This window comes from Muntiacus reevesi, chromosome 3 (genome assembly GCF_963930625.1).
Source record: "Muntiacus reevesi chromosome 3, mMunRee1.1, whole genome shotgun sequence".
Lineage (NCBI taxonomy): Eukaryota > Metazoa > Chordata > Mammalia > Artiodactyla > Cervidae > Muntiacus > Muntiacus reevesi.
In genome coordinates, this window is record NC_089251.1 from 155505821 (window position 1) to 155527416 (window position 21596).

Genomic DNA, 21596 nt, shown 5'->3' on the forward strand with positions numbered 1-21596 from the left:
AAGGCATGGCAACCCACTCCAGTATTCTTGCCTGGAGAATCCTCCTGGCGGGCTACAGTCCACGGATGGGGTCGCAAAGAGTCGGACACGACTGAGCGACTAACCGCGGCACAAAAGCCTGCAGGGGCTCTCAGTCTGGGGAAACCGGAAGAAAAAGAGCGTGCGGCCCTGACGGCCTCGGGCCACGGGGATTGGCCGCAGTGATTGATGGGGACGAGGAGCGGGCGCCCCGCGTGGTGGCTCCAACCTGTTTCTGCTCTTGAGCGTTTCTAGAATAGACAGTGGGTGGGAACGACCCAAGTAAAGTACCGGAGGCTCTAACACTGACGCACAGGAAAGCCTCAAGTGGGAGGAGAAATGCAAATCCCCTCTGACGGAGGCGTCGGCGGCCAGGTCCTGGGGCACCGCGCAGGGCGATTCCGACCGTGGACGCGGGCAGAGGGAGCCAAGGTAAGGAGGCTGACCGCACCTTGGCGTGGCTTCTCCGGAGGAGGCCGGGACAGGACGTGGTTCTGCAGCGCGCTGCCGAGCTTTTGCCGCTCGCATGCTGTGCTGACAGTTACTTCCCGGCACCCTAGCTGAGGAAGAGGAGTTTTAGAAACAAGCGGTAGACTCCATGATTCAAAGGTGCGCGGTGGCGCGGGTCTTCCCGCGGCGAGACCCCCGCACTCTGCCCGGGAAACCGTGAACCTGGGTGGCTGAGACCGCGGGAGCTGCAGCGGGGGTGTGTCCGCGCCGCGTGTGGCCCCCGCTTCGCTTTCTTAGCCAGCTGCTCTTAACTCTCATGCCTGGGATTAGAGTGCTTGCCTGAGCTTCAGCCAGAAGCCCGCAACTGAGGTAGCTAGTGATTGAGGCTTTGATAAGAGCAGTGATGTTTTAGGGCAGGTCGCCCCCTTTTCACAGAACCCCAAAGCGGCAGCGTTAGCTCCCAGGCGGTGGGACAAAATGCCTGTTTATCAGGCTTCTTCTAGGGCCAGGCATTCAAAGAGAGTAGGCAGGCACTCGGTCTTCAAAAGAAATGCTCGGTAGTTTTCTTGGGATGGGTGAATTAGCCCTCAGAGAGAGAAGGTGTTTTTAGGTCCTTTAAAGGCATTACTAGAAGCTGCAACAGAAAAGCGTGTCCTGACTATAAACCTGTCTTTCCCCCGTTCAGCCTTGAGTTCAGCTCTCTGGAGGGTGGACTCAGATCCTAGGAGTGATCTAACTTTAGGATGGGTTCAGTCCACTTAATTCTTAGTTAGAAAATAGATTTTCATCCAGATCATAGCAGAGATTGAACAATCGTAGCAGTTACAATTGTAATGCTATTCTCAGCACCTGTTCTTTTTGTCATTCCCTAGAATAAACTGATAGAGCAGAGCCATGGTGATAGTAGCATGGGAACAAATGCAATTTTGAGAGGAATATGTGTACACCCAGCATCAGGAAAGACAACCATGTGTGGTTACAGGAGACCTCAGGTTGTTCCTTAAGAGCTGTGTGTCTTGGGCAAGAGTCATTTTGCCTATGTGTCCCTCAGATTTTTGTTTTTTTCCATTTTAAAGCTAGAATAATGCTAGCCACCTGTGCTATTTACAGCATCCCGAGACCCACTCATTCTTCTATTAATGAGTACTTAATGAGCACTTTCCCCTAGGATTATATGTGTAAATATAAAGTGATAGGAAAGTGAAAATTTTTTTTCCAGTCGCTTTATTTTAGCAAAACATTGGCGTTAATCTTTTTTAAATACAAAAGGTGCCCCTGAAATGGTTCCCTTTGAAACCTGAGAAATTTATCATCATAATGTTCTGTAAGCAAAAGGAAATCTTAATATACCTACAGGGTAAGTTGAAACACCATTGTGATTGATTACATAAAAGGTTTTTTTTTGTTTGTTTTTTTGATCTAGAATTAGTGACAAAACTATAAAAAATTTGACTTTGGGAAAAGTAAAATACTGTAATTTCAAGGAGAGATGTCATATTCATTTCCTTGAGTTAAGAAATACATCTAAAGCTTCTAAACTGGACAGAATGGGGTTATGTCGGGGAAACACATACTTTTGTTTTATGACACATTGCCAACTACGTAACAAGTGGTTTCTTCTTCAGTATGTTAAGGGTTTAACCACTGTCAGATACACATCAGAGACTGGTTAAAAGTAGACTTCAAAAGCTTTTCCCAGCAATAGTTGATCATTCCAGAGAGAAATAAAAATATTTATTTGTTCAGAGGTATTTTGAACTGAAAAGAAGTCCATGTGAAACTCTTCATGTAGGTAAAACTGAGACTTGAAGTCTAGGAATATGACTGACTCTTAGAAGCCAGACAAATCTGAAATAAAAAGGGATTGGGCAATTTTATATAAAATAAGCTTTTATTGGGTAGTTCTCACATCAGGTATGGTGGCTCAGATGGTGAAGAATCCACCTGAAATGCAGGAGACCCAGGTTCAGTTCCTGGTTTGGGAAGATCCCCTGAAGAAGGGAATGGCAACATACTCCAGCATTCTTGTTCATGGAGAATTCCATGAACAGAGGAGCCTGGTGATCTGCAGTCTGTGGAGTCACAAAGAGTCAGAAAGACTGAGCAGCTAACGCTACAGCACATATAAAGCCTTTAAGAGGGATCTTAACAGATATAGTTTAGTTTGTTGTTTGTCTTCAAGTTGCTCAAAGTCTAATAGTGAGAAGGGAGCACAGAATAGGGAAGAAGATTGTTGAGAATACACATCTGTGTAGACAGATGTGAGGGGTTTTGAGGGGGAATGAAAGCTTTCTAGAGAAGGTGGATCAGATGTTTCTTTTAGAACAAAGAAAGACATGGCTTGGGGTAGAGAAAGAATCCTTTTTCCTTCCTTAAGAATGCCTTAGGAAAAAGCTCAGAACTGCATTATCTTTGGATTGAAAATATTTTCTTGTTTCTGTTTTCTTTAATTGAGTGACTATAAAATAAATTTTTTCTCCAGTTATTTAATGGATAACATTGTCTTTGTCCGAAATCCAAAAAAAAAAAAAAAGGAAAAGAAAACATGTACCATAGTTGCTAATTAACATTATTTTTAAATTTTATTGTTTCCTCTTCTTTATAGCATGTCTCAGTGGAATCAAGTCCAACAGTTAGAAATAAAATTTTTGGAGCAAGTTGATCAATTCTATGATGACAACTTTCCTATGGAAATTCGGCATCTGCTGGCCCAGTGGATTGAAAATCAGGACTGGTAGGATCAAACGTTATTGTATTTTCCCTAGAGGGCATACATATGGACTTACTCTATGGTCTGCTTTTAACTCTGTAGATAAATTCTTTTCAGGTAAAGAACTTTCTTTGAGGCTTTGGAAAGCTTCCTTAAGGGAGAAGAATCATTGTCCTTTCTGGTTTCATCCATTGTAGATTAAAACTTTATAGTTCTAGTGCTTCATTTTTTATAAGCCAACCCCCAGTGATTTTCTAAGTATTAAAAAACCAAGAAGTAAGTATATTGTTTATATCAGTTCTCCATCATAGACTCAATAAAATAAACATTTTTTTCTTAATATGTTTTACAAACATTTTTGGAAGCTCTATTCACCTTGTACAATTAATTTTTTTTGCTTTTGTCTTCTTAAAATTTTTATTGTGATAAAAATGCATAACATAAAATTTACCATTTTCACATTTGTTAGGTGTTCAGTTTAGTGGCCTTAAGCATATTCACATTGTTGTGCATCCGTCACCACCATCCATCTCCAGAACTTTTTCATCTTAAAACTGAACTAAAACTGTATGCTCATTAAATATTAACCCCTCATTCTTTCCACCCCAGCCCCTGGCAACCACTGTTTTCTGTCTCTGAATTTAACTAGTCTAGGTACTTCATATAAGTGTAGTCACACCAAATTAGTTATTTTGTGACCAACATTTAACTTAGCATATTCTTTCAAGGTTCATTCATATAGCATGTATCAGAATTTCCTTCCTTTTTAAGGTTGAATAATATTTTGTTGTATGCATATACTACATTTCTATATTCACCCTTCAATGAACATTTGAGTGATTTCTTCTTTCAGCTATTGTGAATAAAGCTGATTTAAATGTTGATGTACAAATGATCTACTCAAGTCCCTGCTTCAGTTCTTTTGAGTATCTACCCAGAAGTGGAATTGTATGTAATTTTATGTTTATAATTTGAGGAATCTCCATACTGTTTTCTCTACTGGCTGCACAGTTTTCCACTGCCATTGGCTATATACAAGGAGGTTCCAGTTTCACATCCTTACCAAAACTTGTGTTTTCGATAATAGCATCCAAATAGGTGTGAAGTGATATCTCCTGGTTTGATTTGTATTTCCTTAATGATTAGTGATGTTGAATATACTGTCATATGTATACAATTTAATTTTTAAAACCATTAAGTGCTTATCACTGTGGGATATATTTATCACTTTAAAATGATTATGGTAAAAAGTAGGCATTTTTATAAGCTATTTCCCGCTGTGTAATAACATTTTTGTTTTTTAGGGAGGCAGCATCTAACAATGAAACCATGGCAACAATTCTTCTTCAAAACTTGTTAATACAACTGGATGAACAGTTAGGCCGTGTTTCCAAAGAGAAAAACTTACTTTTAATACACAACCTGAAAAGAATTAGGAAAGTCCTTCAGGTGAGCATGCATTCTAGTTTTTTAAAATATTTGTCTTATAAGTCTTAAATTCAGTTTTTAAAAAAGTAGTCTTATTGTATTTCCATATCATATTTAAAAGGGAAAAAGCTGAATTCTCTTACGACTTTACATTTTGTGCTCAATTTTATTTCATTACCCAACGTTTATTTTTCATCAACTTTTGAATCTTAAGATGCCCACAAAGGGGAGGGTATGATTTGCATGTGACTGTTTACTAGTTATGATCAAATTGATGAGAGTCTGGGACGGGGATCTGAAAGATGCTTGTTTCACAGCTGTCTCTCTGAACCTTTCTTGCCTTTGGCTCATATGTAACAAATCAGAGTTGGTATTGTTCTCATTCATAGGTGGAGGCATTATGATCGTATGTCTTCTTCCAGATTTGGTTCAAACTTCACCTTCGAAAGCATTCTTTGGTGTCCTGTAGCTTCCCATTCCAAAAATTCACCAAGGTGTTCCCATAACACCTGCAACTCTTCTGTGCTGTAGCATTTAGTGTTTTTCTACATTAGTGTTACTTCTGCATTTCTTCTCCCTCAATTTGTGGGTTACTTAAGGCAAGGCCTTTAACATTCAGTTTTGAATTCCCAGTGACCACCACAAAGCTGGACATATGGTAGATGTATAATAGTCATTGATTAAACAGATGAATGAATAAGTGAAACAGGGATCTAAAGAATTAAGAGCCGGCTATTATTGACCTAAACACAGAGATGCTAATGAAGCAAACTCTAAACATGAACTGCTCTATTATTTACAAAGTGCCTATACAATGTATTAGAGAACATGAAATATACATGTACCATTTCTTAGTGATACATCTTTAGAACCTCAAACTTACAATGAATGTATTTTTAGAAGACTTTTCCTAGACTATAATAGAAATGTTCTTGATATTACTAACATCTGTGAGAGGGAAATAGATATTAAGTTTTTATTGTTGCTTGGATTGCTGTTTTTTAAATTGTTAGTGTTTTATTGTTGTTAGGATTGAATTTTTTTTTCATTGTCATTTTACTGTTATCTTTGCCTTTGTAATCCCCTACAAATTTGCAAGAGACTTGAGTGGGGCAGGAAATGAACTTGTTACCAGCAGAACAGAGTTTTTCACAGTGTAAAGTAAACTATCTCTTCCAGAGATAAGACATTTAATCTTGGCTTCATTTGCTATTGTTCTAATCAATGGACCTAAAACAGAGGTTTGGCATACTGGTACCCACAAGTCAAATGTAGCTGTTGCCTGTTCTTGTATGGTCCATGACTAAGAATGGTCTTTGCATTTTAGAGTGTTTAAAAAAGAGTAAAAGTAAAATAAATAAGTTTGTGACATGAAAATTAGAGGAAATTCAAATTTCTATATTTTAGTGGAATGTAGCTTACTTAATTAGTTATGTATTGACTCTGGCTGCCTTTGCACTGCAGTGGCACAGTTGAGTAGTTGTGACACTGCATGGACCCATGGCCTAAATTAAAAATGTGTGCATGTGTATATGTGTGTGTGTCTGTATTAAGAATACTTATCTGGCCCTTTATAGGAAAGTTTGCTGACCCTTGGTCTTTGCCAGAGGGACATAGATGAATAAAATGGGTGATTCGTGGTCTTTGGAAATTCTGATTCTCAAAATTTGACCATGGGCAAGTCACTTAATTTTTGTAAATTCTTATATCTTTTCATGTAAATGAGGATAATTATTTGGGATTATAAGAAAAACTGGAGCTTTTATTCTGGCAAAAAAAAAAAATAGGCTTTCAAAAATGGACCTTATTGTTGATAGAGAAAACAGCAGGATCTTCTTAGTGTTATTCAAGAGTAAGTGTCCAACCCATCATTTTTCTGAGTGGGGATACGATTGTGAGGGAGCCCAAGAACCCACAGTAATTCCCAATCACATTTCAGCTCAAGCACAAAGGTCTCTGCTTATGTCACAGACCTTGCAGCATCTTGTCTCTATTGACCTTTTCAATAAACTGCCCCAAGCTCCTCCACATTCCTGCCCTAGAAACCATAGATCTACTCCTTGTTCCTGAGCACAGCAAGCCCACTCTTAAATGACTCTGAGCCTTTGTCCGTGAAAATCTGGTGGCCAGGAATGCTCTGCCATCTCTCTTCCTCCAGTGCAGCTCCCAGTCATTCCTAGAGGACCTGTGAAGGCCCCAGGGCGGCAAGGGAGCCTTCACCTGTGCTTCACCCTGCTTTCTCATTCCCCATGGAGCATGTGCCGTAAGATAACCAGCCTCTCATCTGTGGGGGATGTACCCAAGAAGGTCACAAGCTCTTTGAAAGTAAAAATCTGATCTCCTTTTGTGAACTTCCTCTTCCCTCCGGTACCCAGTGTGGTACTAGAAACAAACTAGAAACTCCAAAACCAGTTTGATTGGTTAGGATATTTTGAATGGACAAAACCACTTGCTCTTCCTTTGACTTATAAACTATACTTATTGATATTTGTATTAATTCAAAACAGTAGAAAGTAGTGATAAAGAACATCACCAATGAAGACAAATCTTTTTGGTAAAGCAAGATCCCTTCCCTCAAAATGAAGTAAAAAAAAAAAAAACCTCCTGCTGAAAGAATATTGACACTATGTTTATCTGGTTTGAACCTTTTTATCCTATGGGATTTTAAATGCAATCTATTTTAAATTTTATAGCATAAAAGATCAAACAACATGGTCCCAGGGGAACTAAGCAGGTGTAAGCTAAATTTATTTTAGTGGTTGTCAGAGCAACTGAGGTCTCCAGTTTCAATATTTTAATTTACTATTTATATCCCACCTACTTCTGATAAAAATTTGGAATGGCTTGTTATAAAAGACAAATTAAACAAAACCACTGAACCAAGAGTCAAGGCAATCTCTGAGTTGGAAGCAGTGAACACTGATGTCCAGGTTACCTTAGTCCTTTTAAGGGGAGGCAGCCTCAGATCAAGGTCAGGAGGTAGGACTGTATTGGGTTGAATCCTGGTTCTATGATTTGCTTGCTGTGTGGGCCAGGGCAAAATGATCACATTCTCTGGCCTTAATTTCCTCAGCGGTATGAGTGGAATCACAGTGGTATTGACCCCACAAGGATGTTAGGAGCATTAAAAAATTGTAGAACATGTAGTAAGGACTGTGTTAGGATTTGCTAAAAATAAATACCTGGCCCAGATATTTCAAGAACGCTTCATTCTGTTCTTGGGGCTTATTTTTTAAACTAATAGAATTTATTTTTTAGAGCAGTTTTAGGTTTAAGGAAAATTGAATAGAAAGTAGAATTCTGTATATGCTCCCTCTCCACCTGCCTCTCCCTAATTTCTCTTATTATCTGGCAATTTTTTGTACTTTGTTTCAGTTGATAAACCTATTATAGTACATTGTTACTAAAATCCAAGATTGTATTAGCATTTACTCTCTGTGGTATACAATTCTGTAGGTTTTGGCAAGTGCATGATGTATTGGATCCGCGATTTCAGTTTCACTGCCCTAAAAATTTCCTCTGCTCCACCAATTTATTCCTCCTTCCCTCCCCATGCCCCAGCTCCCAGCAATCACTAATCTTTTTACTGTATAGTTCCACCTTTTTCAAAATGTCATATAGTTGAAATCATACAGTATGTAGACTTTTCAATTTGACTTTCCTCACTTATTAATATGTTTTAAGTTTCCTCTGTGGCTTTTTGTAGCTTGGTAGCTTTTTTAAATCGCTGAATGATAATTCCTTTTTATGGAGGTACTACAGTGTGTTTATATGTGTTGGGGAATTATAAACAAAACTCTTATTAATATTTATGTGCAGGTTTTTGTGCATTGAGTTTTTAACATATTTTTAGCACCTTGGAGTTTGATTACTGTATCTTTGATCTTTGATTTTCAATTGAAAATCTCTTTTGTTTATTCATCTTCCTGTCTGGGTCTTAGTCTGTTCTGGATGTTATAACAAAATACAATTGACAGAGTAAATTTTATATAAAAGACATTTATTTTTCACAGTTCTGGACAGGAAGCCCAAGATCAAGGTGCTGGCATGTTCAGTATCTGATTCAGCTTTAATGTAACCTCACAAGGAAGCTCTCTATGTTCTCTCTTAAAAGAATGCTAATCCCATTCAAGAGAGCTCTGCCCTTGCAATCTAGTCATTTATCAGAGGCTCTACCTCCTAATACCATCACTTTAGGGGGTAGGGTTACAGCATATGCATTGGGGAGTCACAAATATTTAGCCTCCAGCAACCTTTTACTGTCTCTTTTCCTCAGATAAAATGACTTTAAAATAATTTAAATGGTGCATATTCGTGATTTTAAAAATTGAAGCAATATAAAATATGCAAATAAAATATGAAATAATACAAAATCTACTGCTAAGATATAACCATATTAATATTTGATAAACATCATTCCTAACATCACTCTCTCTCTCATTCCGTATGATAGATAGATAGTAGAGCAGGCTACTATTGACATTTTATACTCAGTTGCTGTCAGTATCTTTGTAGCCTTCTGTTTCCCCACCCCCAATTCCTCTCTGCTCTCTCCCCATTCACAGTAATCACTAATCTAAATTTTGCATTAATCAGTCTCTTTCTTTTCATTACAGTTTATCATATATTGGCATCTTTAGATGATATATAGGTTTGCAAGTTACCAAATGCCATGTAAATAGGATCACATTTTCTATCCTATTCACATAAATAGGATCACATATTTATTCTTCATGACTTTTCTTCATGCAACATAATTCCTGAGATTCACCCGTGTTGATGTATACAGCAGTGGTTCATTCATTTTCATTGCTACACAGTATTCCATTGTGTGACTATGTCATAATCTATTTGTTTTCATGTTGATGGTCACTTGGGTTATTTCCAGTATTTCTTTGCTATTTCAGACATTGTGGTTTGAATATTCTTGTGTGTACCCCTTGGCACATGCAGTTCTCTGAGACATAGACCTGGGAGTGAAACAATGAATCTTGGGTTATGTATATCTTTAATTGTACTAGATCATGCCAAAATTGTTTTCCAAAAATAGTTATACAAGTTTACACTCTCCCAGTAGAGTAAGAATTCTGGTGTTCTTGTCCATACTTGTAATGGACACATGCCTGCATGTATGCGTAGTTGCTAAGTCACGTCCGGCGACTCTTTTCAACCCCATGGACTGTAACTCTCCAGACTCCTCTATCCATGGGATTTCCCAGGCAAGAATATTGGAGTAGGTTGCCATTTCCTCCTCCAGGGGATATTCCTGACCCAGGGATTGAACCCGCATCTCCTTTGTCTCTTGTGTCTCTTGCATTGGCAGGCAGATTCTTTACCACTGAGCCACCTGGGAAGCCCAATGGACATATATCATGTACCAATCTGGTGCTATATCCATCTAATGTCTTCAGTTTAGTTTATCCTTTGTCTAACTTCTTTATTCAAATACTTAATTTCCAGCCTTTTTTTCCTTATACATGAATTTAACACTATATGTTTTTGAGTGACAGAAATGGTCTATATACTTTAATATGGAGTGCTCTTGTTCATATCTAATCTAAGTGTTTCATTAGTCCAGTTTTGATTTCTGTTTCTAGCTAGCTAAACATAAAAATGATCTCACTAAAAATACATCAAAATGATAGATAAAATGTAACAGACTTTAAATGCATAGATAAATTTATCACAAATTAAGGCAAGTTATAGAACCAAAAGGGCTTCCCCAGTGGCTCAATGGTAAATAATCTGCCTGCACTGCCAGAGAAGCAGGAAGATCCTCTGGAGGAGGGCACAACAACCCACTCCAGTATTCTTGCCTGGAGAATCCCACGGACAGAGGAGCCCAGTGGGCTACAATCCATAGGGTCGCAAAGAGTCAGACATGGCTGAAGCAACTGAGCACACACACATACACATAGAACCAAAAAACTTTTGAACTATGAAACAGAACTGTGTGTAGGACCTGAACTTGTGGCTGTCATGCATCCTGTCATTTATCCATGTGCATGCATGGTAAGTACTTCAGTGGTGCCTGACTCTTTGTGACACTTTGAACTGTAGCCTGCCAGGCTCCTTTGTCCATGGGACTCTCCAAGCAAGAAAACTAGAGTGGGTTGCCATGCCTTCCTTCAGGGGAATCTTCCCAACCCAATGATCGAACTCGAGTCTCTTATGTCTCCTGCATAGGCAAGCAAGTTCTTTGCTACTGGCACCACCTGGGAAGCCCATCATATATCTTTAAACTCTAGAAATACAGGCCCCAAGCATGGTAAATAAAAAGAAAGTATAGGACACCAGAGAGAAAGAAAAGATCCTGAAAGTAGCAAGAGAGCCCAAATATATTACCTACTTAGAAATGAGAAAAACTGAAAGCCAAGTTTAAAACAGTATCAAGTGAGATAAGAGTGTAAAGCTTAATATCCAGAAACTTAGAATTCTATACCCAGTTCAATTATTATGCAAAATTAAAAGTTTGTATAATACTATACAAAATCTACAACGGTATGCTCACAGAAGAAATTACTAAAAGAAATCAGAAACAGATGGTAAGCACACATGTTAAAATTTCAAAAGTTTCACTGCAAAAAAGTAAAAATAGAGTACATAAAAGGTTGAAAATGTGCAATAATATATCAGAAAAAACCATTCACTATGTGAATCAAACTTAGCAGTTCTAAGCCAAACTATACTTTTTACAAGGATGTATCTAAAATATGAAATAAAAAACTGGTGAGATCAAAGGCGTGAGCCTGGGCTGCCTTGTATAGAATCTTGTGGGCCCTGGTCAAGATTCTGAGTCTTATTCTGAGTGTGATGAGGAGCCATTGAGAGGTTTGGGCAGAGGTGTGACATGAACTGATTTCTGTTTTTCAAAGCTTACTCTGATTTTTAAATGAACTGTAGTTAGTCAAGAAAGAATCAGGGCAACCTGTTAGAAAATTCCGTTGATTTTTGAAAGCGGTATACTGAGTCAATCTTTTTCTATTATTGGGGTTTATCAACTCTTAAACTTCTAGAAGTTTTTGCTTTGTGTATTTGTTACTAGGTTGTGAGGAGCATAAGTACAAAATAGTATTGGTTAATTCAACTTAAAAAAATTAACTTAAAATATCCTCTTTGACCCGTTTGTTATATTTGCATTTTGAAATTTTATTGTGTGGCTTTCTTTTTGTTACTGTTTGCCAATAGGCAAATGACTCTATCTTTCCATTTTCATACTTTGTCACTTTGTACTGAGTATTTTATAAATATCACATAGCCAATCTTATTATCTGGTCAACAAATATTAGACAAGTTCTTATTATATTATCAGTTACATCTTAAGCACTAGGAATACAATTGGAGGAAGTCATGAAGTTTACAGTCTAAAAAATTCACACCTCCTATGTTTTGTTTTTAACTTATAGGAGCCTCAATGGCTGTCCGTCACAAATTAGTATCAGGAAGTAAGAGGAAACAGACAATAGCAAACTTGTCTGATTTTAAAAAAAAATCAAACCTCCATTAGAAGGCTGAGTTCAGGGTTTTGGTGATTAACTCTGTGGTTAGAAGTCCCATCACCTACAGAACATTTTTCACCCACCAGGGTAATGAGTCTGTTAGTGAGAGTTTTAGACTCTATGTGTGAGGGGGCACGAGCAAGTGCAAACCACACCTAACATGTTCTATTCTCTACACTCTTGTGGCCTCTTTGTCAGAGGTGTTTGGATTTGCCTGAACAAAAATACATTTTGGGGTTGAAAGGTTCTCTAAAGTTGGGTAAACTGTGGTTCCTCTGGTCCAGTCTGTAAAAATCCTACTGTTGGTTCTGAGTATCAAGCAAAGTGAGATTTTTGACATGACAAATTAGAAGATTAGAAGCACATTTTTGCAATATGATGGAGAAAAAAGTTTGTTTTTTTTTTTTTTTTTAGACTATTGAGTGGCTCTGAATCTACCAGATGGTCTCCTCTAACTCATGCTGCTTTCTTAGTTCACTCCTCTTCCTTCCCCTATGTACACCATATACAAGAGAGGTGACGAGGTGACTTCAGCCTCCAACCTGAACAGAGCCTGGTGTAGCCAGTTGGTGTTAACTCTGAAGGAGCCAAATGAAAGCTTCAGTCCTTCAGGTTATTTTCTACACATGGGCAGCAGCCAGTTTGTCATTTTCATGCCACAGTTATTTTCCCAAATCCTCAGGACACATCCCTATTTTCCTTCTGTGATGCCAGTATCACAATGCTCATATTTCAAAGCCTAAGAGACCTGCAAGTCATGCCATCTAAGATGAAGTGTGAGTTAGGGGTCAGGATTTTGTTTGCTGCATAATCTGGGACAGCCAACAGAAGGTGGGTAGTGTACATCACAATGCTCATGCACATCACACTAAACTGGAAATCCCAGGCGATCAACTCAAGATCCCACCCACCTGAGACGTCATTCATGGATCATTTTTTGCATGTTCCTCCAAGCCTGTATCTTATCCAGGCCCGCCAGGATTGCTCTCCCTCCTTACTAAGTCTTCCCTCACACTGTATCATGTGTCTGTGATGATTTGTTCTTTCCCTCTTATGAAATAATTATTTGTTTATAGTCCATATGTTTTTAAGTTCCAAATGATGATTTGGATTTCTTACAGTCACAATAGAGTTGGGAACAATTGAGCTGGTTCTAAGAGGACGATGCAGAACTCTGACAAGAAGAAGGGAGGGAAAGGAATCATGTACAGAGGGAAAAGCAGGAGCAGGAATGCAACAGGGGAACGAATGCCCATCCCTCAAACAAGCTTGGCACTTCAAGCATTAACAGGGACCTTGTATGAGGTCCATCTGGTCAAGGCTACGGTTTTTCCAGTGGTCGTCATGTATGGATGTGAGAGTGGAACTATAAAGAAAGCTGAGTGCTGAAGAATTGATGCTTTTGAACTGTGGTGTTGGAGAAGACTCTTGAGAGTCCTTTGGACTGCAACGAGATCCAACCAGTCCATCCTAAAGGAAATTAGTCCTGAATATTCATTGGAAAGACTGATGCTGAACTGAATCTCCAGTACTTTGACCACCTGATTCAAAGAGCTGATTCATTTGAAAAGACCCTGATGCTGGGAAAGATTGAGGGCAGTAGGAGAAGGGGACAACAGAGGATGAGATGGTTGGATGGCATCACTGACTCAATGGACATGAGTTTGGGTAGGCTCCAGGAGTTGGTGGTGGACAGGGAGGCCTGGCTTGCTGTGGTTCATGGGGTTGAAAAGAGTCAGACATGACTGAGCAACTGAACTGAACCGAACTGAAGCAGTTTGTACTTTGGCAATGGGGAGCTATCAAAGGTTTTTGAGCCAAGTGGAACATGAATGTAGGTTTTTTTGAAAACATATATAGAGCAATCTTTCTCTCTAGAAAGACCCATCCCTTATCTGCCGTAGGCAAAATAACTTTGGAGAATTTCCTAAGACTTAAAGCTTTTTCTTTCCTCATTCCAGCTCCTATTCTCCCTCTCCTCAAATCACCTAAATTTAGAGATTGGATAAGTTTTATTTCCCCTAATACAAAACCTAGCTATAGTGTTCCCAAGGAAAAGAAAAAATATTCTTTTTTTTGTTAATGATTTTTAATGTAGACCAACTTTTAAAATCTTTATTGAATTTGTTACAATATTGTTTCTGGGTTTTTTTTTTTTTTTTTTAAGTGTTTCTTGGCTTTTTGAGTCCCAAGGCATGTGGGAGCTTAACTCCTCATCCAGGAACCAAACTCACACCTGTGTGCAATGGAAAGCGAAGTTCCAACCACTGGACTGCCAAAGTCCCAAAACTAAACATGAAGCTCATGAAATTTATCCAAGAGCTATCATGGAAAGTCCAGACATAAAGATGAGGCCTGAATCTGTCAGCCTGACAGACTGTAACAGAAGCTTTTAGGGGAGCTGCCAAACCTCAGAGAGAGCAGTCATCCCCAAGAATATAATTAAATAGATTTCTATAGCCCCTAGTATGATGACTAATATCACCATTGAGAACGTGGGTGGAGAGACACAGATGCCAGTTGGGGAAGAGGATATGAAAATGTTAAGTGTCATAAGCTGATGTTTAGTATCCATGGGTTCCTTTTGCTGATGGCATCATGGTGACTGAAGAAAAAGCTGAGCAGATGTTCATCTTAAAAGTGGGATAATTGTATCATTCTGCTAGCAGTTGTTGTTGTTTTTTAATTAGTTTCTTTTTTTAGTTGTCCCCATCTCATGGAGATGAAGACTTATAGGAAAGCTTGGTTAGACTGTTCCAAATTCATTGTGACCTGGAAACTTTCCGAAGAGATACTTAGTCAAAACCAAGGTAATTTATAAGACTTGTTTGTTATCTTGGTGTTTGCTGCTTTAAACATTTTTGTACAAGTTTAGTAAAAGCATAAAAATTGGAGCAAAAATAAACAATCCACTTATAAACAAGTTAGTCAGTATAATCCAAGTTTGTAAGAAACCATTTTATTTTAGCTTTAAAACTGTGATCTGAGTGAATAATGATCAAGTTGCTATCTAAAATTAGTATATAATTAGATTTAGTTCATAGTGCCTATGTGTTAAACCAATTCAGTCATGTCTGACTCTGTGATCCTGTGGACTGTAGTCCACCAGGCTCCTCTGTCCACGCAGTTTCTCTAGGCAATAATACTGAAGTGGGTTACCATTTCCTGCTCCAGGGATAGAACCTGTGTCTCTTATGTCTCCTGTACTGGCAGGTAGGTTCTTTACCACTAGCACCAGCTGGGAAGTTCTTAGTTCATAGGCATTGAATAATTGCCTTTAATTGATCCAAATAACTTTAAAGGTATCAATTGTGAGTTGTCAATGAAAAGTTCATTGTTTGGGAAAGAAGCTATTTTCTCACCAAGTCACCAGTTCCCCTCTGGGCTTCTCTTACTGATTTCTCCAGAAATGACCTGGGGAACAATTTGCTCAGTTGACACCGATCTCTCACACTGCTGCTGCTGCTCAGTCGCTTCAGTCGTGTCCGACTCTGTGCGACCCCATAGACGGCAGCCCACCAGGCTCCCCCGTCCCAGGATTTCTCCAAGCAAGAACACTGGAGTGGGTTGCCATTTCCTTCTCCATCTCTCACACTACTTCCTTTAAAAAAAAATCAGGGTATAGAGCCAAATATTTGGTACTTGGTTGCTGCCCTTATTACCATAGACCTGTGATTGGCTACCTTGGTCAAGAACGTAATGACGTCACTCCCTGTGCGCTGAGTGCACAGCGAGGCGCTAACATAATGAAGACTTATAGGAAAGCTTGGTTAAACTGTGCCAAATTCATTGTGACCTGGAAAATTTCCAAAGAGATACTTAGTCAAAACCAAGGTAATTTATAAGACTTGTTTGTTATCTTGGTGTTTGCTGCTTTAAACATTTTTGTACAAGTTTAGTAAAAGCATAAAAATTGAAGCAAAAATAAACAATCCACTTATTTATTATGGTACCGGTAGCCAAGAACTATGCTCACCAGAGACATGAAGACCCTCCTGTGTGCCTGGGGAGTCAAGAACCTGCCCGTTTTCTGTCCTTTAATCTGTCATCTCTGTCTGTTGCAAGATGTGGAAATGAGAAAATAAACAGTGCCATATCAAACTAAAAAAAAAAACAAAAAACAGCCAGCTGCCTTTTCTACTTACCAGGTTTTCATAACTTACCTCATTTCTGTCAAGATTTCTTTTGGGAAAAATTAGTATCTCATTGGTTCTCTGTAGTTCAGTATATCATCAATTTAGTATTTCTCCTCCTCTGGACTCTTCTGTATCTTTCTCTGAACAATAAATAGTCTTCCCAGAAAAAGACGTAGAGATGATAGACAGACAGACAGAGGCTTCATGGCAACAGTGTGGAGCATAGAGGGGCAGAGGTGAACATTTAGGCACAGAGACCTGTCCAGACATTATTGCAGTAGTTCAAGCGATGTTGAGCTGGGCAATGACAAGGGTGAAAAAAATGTGCTGGAGTCGTGAGATAATCTGGTAAAAGAATGTATCAACGAGTGGATAGATATGAAATGTGTGAGAGGGCAGAGCAAGAAATGAGAGATGATTGAGAGTTTTAGTTTGGGTTACTGTATGATGTTGATGCGTAATGATTAGGTTTGGGGCAGAAAGTGGGATAACAAGATGAGTTTGTTAAATTCTAGTGGAGTACAGCAGAAAGTTAATGGAAAGTAACTGGAACTAATGTGTCTGCTTGCTTACCTGTTTTCTCCATGAGGCTGTGAGCTCCTTGGCATGTTCATCTCTGCATTCCCAGAGTTTGACACAAGCCCAGAACCTAGTAGGGGCTCAGCACCTCATTTAATCAGCAGTGTAGTCGATGTTGAAACAGTGACTCTCTCCTGCTACAAGCAGTATCCTAAATAAACATCAATGTATGACAAAACCCCCTGAAAAATAAAAAAAAAATAATTAAAAAAAAAAAAAAAAGGAGCAAATGTCATGGCATCATTGTGACTGCAGTTTAGCGTCCATAAACTCAACTTTGATAATAAAACTTTCTTGCTGAAATCACCAGTTTCTAAAGATGAAGGGGATTGGGTTTGGGAACACATGTTTTTTAGAGTGTGTTGTACATGTGAGAGAATTTGGACTGGATGGGACCAGAAGCAGCAAAAGCTGAGAAACCTTTGAGGAAAGGATACAAAACCACAATCTAGAGTTTTTATTCTTATATATATGTAAATATGTATTTAATATGCCCAGTATGATGATTTGATATACATGTACATAATGAAAAGATTACTGCAGTCAAGCTAATTAGTATTATCTCAGTTATCACTTTTGTGTGTGTGATAAGAGCACCTGAAATCTACTCTCAGTGTATTTACATTATTTGATACAGTATTAACTTTAGTCAATCTTGCTGTACATAATTGCAACTTCCTCACTCTTCCACTACCCCCAGACTTCTGGCAGTCACCTAAAACATCCATATGGTTAAATCTTTCATTTATCCTGGCAATGTTTTTCAGTGTTCTTCTGTAGGTCTTTACTATTTTATGGATGTACCTTACTCTACCCATCCTTCTAGAACTGGGCATCTAGTTTGCAGTTTTCACTCCACTGCATCTCTACAAGTACAATGAAATTTAAAACCTCACGTCTGTCTTTTGCTTGTCATTTTAAGTTCTATAATTATCATCTTTAAGTGCTGTATTGGTATCGAACATTATTCATTCTCCCCCTCCTATATTCTCATCTATAAGCAAGAAGCCAAAGGGCAAAAAAAAAGATTACCAAGGGTGTCCCACCCTTTGGTTTTTAAAACCACAGCTGAACCACTTCAATCTATTTCCTGTTATTTAAAATCTCTAGGGAAGGCTACTGCATGAACACACTTTGTAGCTTTCCAGTACCAACATGGTTATCAGAAAATGCCTTCTTTTGTCGTTTTGCTATAAATTAAACCCGTTTTCCCATTGTTCACTTGTCAGTGAATGAAAGGACTTATTGAATGGAAGAATATCTGATTTTTATTTTTTAAAAATAGTTCTCCATGAATTAGAAAACAAACTGTATTGAGGGGCCTATTAATTTCCCATGTTTTTAACTCTTTTTAGCTCTACATATTGGTCCTAAACTCCAACCTTGCAAATCAACTAATAAACATGCACTTGTTGGTAATCTGCTCTATAAGAGCCCTTTTAATAAGCATGTGAACACTTTAGCTTCAGGTGTCCTCTCAAAGGCAGCCAACTTTCCTGAGTTATTAAGCCTCAAACAACACACATTCAGAGCCTTATAGGTGGTTTATCTCTGAGTTCCTGTAGATTATATCTTTATGCTGATGTAGTTCAATATTATAACTACTGATTTTTAAAGAACTTTATTTTTTATCACAAAAATATTTGTGTATTGGATACACATCCAATAATGAAAGTTTAGAAAACATAGATAAATAATAAGGAAAAAAGAACCATCTGTAATCCCATCTTTAACTGATAACCACTGTTAACATGATAGCATTATAAAATAGTATATTATAGTATATTTCCTGCCAATGATTCTACTCAAATATATGTTTTAACTTAAAAAAAATATTGGTATTGTTTTATATCCTTTCTAAGCTTGCATGCGTGTGTGCATGCTAAGTTGCTTCAGTCACGTCCAACTGAGACCCTGTGGACTGCAGCCTGCCAGGCTCCTCTATCCATGAGGATTCTCCAGGCAAGAATACTGGAGGGATGCCATGTCCTTCTCCAGGGGATCTCCCTGACCCAAGGATCAAACCTGTGTCTACTGCTTTGACAGGCAGGTTCTTTACCACTAGCGCCACCTGGGAAGCTTAATACAGTTAAAGAATCATCCAATCAACCAACGATGGAATAGCATTCTATACCATTAAATTCTCTTTTTCAGCGTTATTTGTATTCACCTATTATTTGGATATTTACTACTTTTTCCTATTTTTCAACAATACAACAAGTGAAGTGCACATGTTGTTTAGTGACTAAGTTGTGTCTGACTCTTTTTGTGACCCCGAGGACTGTAGCCTGCCAGACTCTGCTGTCCATGGGATTTCCTAGGCAAGAATACTGGAGTGGGTTGCCGTTTCCTTCTCCAGGAGATCTTCCCAACTCAGGGATGGATCCCACGTCTCCTGCTTTGCAGGCAGATTCTTTACCACTGAGCCACCAGGGAAGCCCCAAAGTATACATATCTGTTATTAAATTTTCATTCGTATTTATGATTATTCTATTAAATGGTGGGTTTTGACACTATGTATCAAAATCACTTATAGAGTTGTTTTTAATACACCCACTGTTGACATGAGTGTAAACTGATATATTAATGAGAATAATACTAGTTACTTTATTAAGCTATCAGACAGTAGGATTTTATTTATCATGCACATAACAGTTAGGTATTGGTTCATCTATAGATAAGTGGGTGGCTTTCATTTTCATTACAATTCAGGAAACCAAGTTCCTTCCACACGGGACTTGGCTATTCCAAAGGGATCTCTTTGGAGATAGACAGGAACTGGAGAAAGAGAAAGAGCATGAAGTCACAGCCACATCAAGATTCCTTGGCCTAGAAATGACACACTATATCTATATCCCATTAGCATGAACTAGTTACACACCTTCCACACCATGCAAGGAATGCTAAGCAGTGTAATCTCTGGAGGGACTGCCACTTCACACTTCAAAGGGGAGAGAGGAAGCAGGAATTTGGGGGAATAAGTAGGTATGTTTGCCACATTTGGTAAAACCATTTTTGAAAAGCAGTTTGTCAGTATCAAAGTTTAATGCAACTCATGAATTCCATTTCCGGATATTTATCCTATAGAAGTTCTTACAGAGGTAAAAAGAAGGATATCCATACAATTATGTTCATTGTTTTGTTATTTATAATAGCAAAATGTGAAGATGATCTCCAATGTCCCTCTTTAAATAATCTCAATTCTTTTATCATTGTCCCATCACTCGGTTGTGTCTGACTCTTTGCAAACCCATGGAATGCAGCACGACAGGCTTCCCTGTCCTTCACCATCTCCCAGAGTTTGCTCAAACTCATGTCCAGTGATGCCATCCAACTATCTCATCCTCTGTCATCCCCTTCTCCTCCTACCCTCAATCTTTCCCAGCATCAGGGTCTTTTCTAATGAGTCAGCTCTTTGCATCAGGTGGCCAAAGGATTGGAGCATCAGCATTAGTCCTTCTAATGAATATTCAGGGTTGATTTCCATTAGGATTGACTGGTTTGATCTCCTTGCCGTCCAGGGGACTCTCAAGAGATTTCTCCAACACCACAGTTTGAAAGCATCAATTCTTCGGCACTCAACCTTCTTTATGGTCCAACTCTTAATTCTTAAAAAGTTGAATTGTTTCTATTGGATAAACAGCTATTAAAATATTAGATCTGAATATGCTGAAGTGGAATAATGATATATGTTATGGGGTGAAGAAAACACAGAACAACATACTCTGTGTGATTACCCACAGGGAATGAGGGAAAGAAGTAGAAGATGGAGCTGTCAGCAATTTTTAGCTTTTCTATTACCTGAAATTAAAAAAAAAAAGTCCAATTGACATGAGTATTTTCAAAACCCAGATTCCCAGACCTTGCCCCAAATCGACAGAATCATAATCTCCAGGGAGTGGGGCCCAGAAATGTGTAGTTCATGTAAAAGCCTCACAAATGATTCTGATAAATTGCCAAGGTTGAGACCACAGCCTTAGGGTAAATTTCTATATGTGGAATTGCTATGTCAAAGGGTATGAAAAATGTCAAGGTTCTTGATCAGAATTGCTAAATTGTCCTTTAGTAATGTACCATTCACATTCCCACCAGCAGTGTGTGAAAGCTCATTCCATCATCAATGCCGAATGGTGCAAAGTGTTTTAATCTTTGCCAGGCTGATAAATGAAAAATGATATATCTGATTTATTTCGGCAGAAGCGCTTGTTTTTTGCATTTGGTTCTCTTGGGGGACGTTCTGTCCCATCTATCTTCCTCTTGAATTGTGTAGAAAGATTCATCATGCTAAATTAGCGTTCCATTATAAAAATCGCTTGGGGAACTTGTTAAAAACTTGTAGCACCCACTTCCAATTCTGACTGAGCAGGTCAAGAATGTGGTTTGGGGATGTGGATAGGAAGGTAGGACTCACAAAGTTTACAAAGAAGAGACACATTCCAGGCAGAAGCAACAGAAGACAATGTGAACAATGGTGGATGTAGTTTATGAATGTCTCATATGCCTAGAATAGAGGCATTGCTCATGACTTGCCCTGCCTTCTGCTCCCCTTTCCTCCCATCGCCTATTAAGTTCCAGTCCAAGACCTCTCTCTGTGTCATTAAAAATCCACATTGATTTCTCTGTCCTCTGTACTTCCCCAGCCCTTTGTCTCCAAACAACTCACCCTGACAGTCACATGCTGCAATTACTTTAAATGGATTGGCATTGACTTACAGTAATAAAGATACAGGCTTGTAAAAGTTGTAGAAGTATTGTTTCAGGACAAGAAGAAATGCC

General features: G+C 38.6%; 1 protein-coding gene across 3 annotated transcripts in view; it reads left to right on the top strand.

Annotated features, from left to right (window-relative positions):
* Positions 1 to 394: 394 nt before the first annotated feature.
* STAT4 (signal transducer and activator of transcription 4) overlaps positions 395 to 21596 on the top strand; it is a 98559-nt gene continuing 77357 nt past the window's right edge. For all 3 annotated transcript variants that reach the window (XM_065927711.1, XM_065927710.1, XM_065927712.1), the window contains exons 1-3: positions 395 to 450; positions 3074 to 3202; positions 4483 to 4627. In XM_065927711.1, the coding sequence (XP_065783783.1) occupies positions 3075 to 3202; positions 4483 to 4627 (273 nt within the window). In that variant the 5' untranslated portion in view covers positions 395 to 450; position 3074. The remainder of the gene's footprint in view (positions 451 to 3073; positions 3203 to 4482; positions 4628 to 21596) is intronic.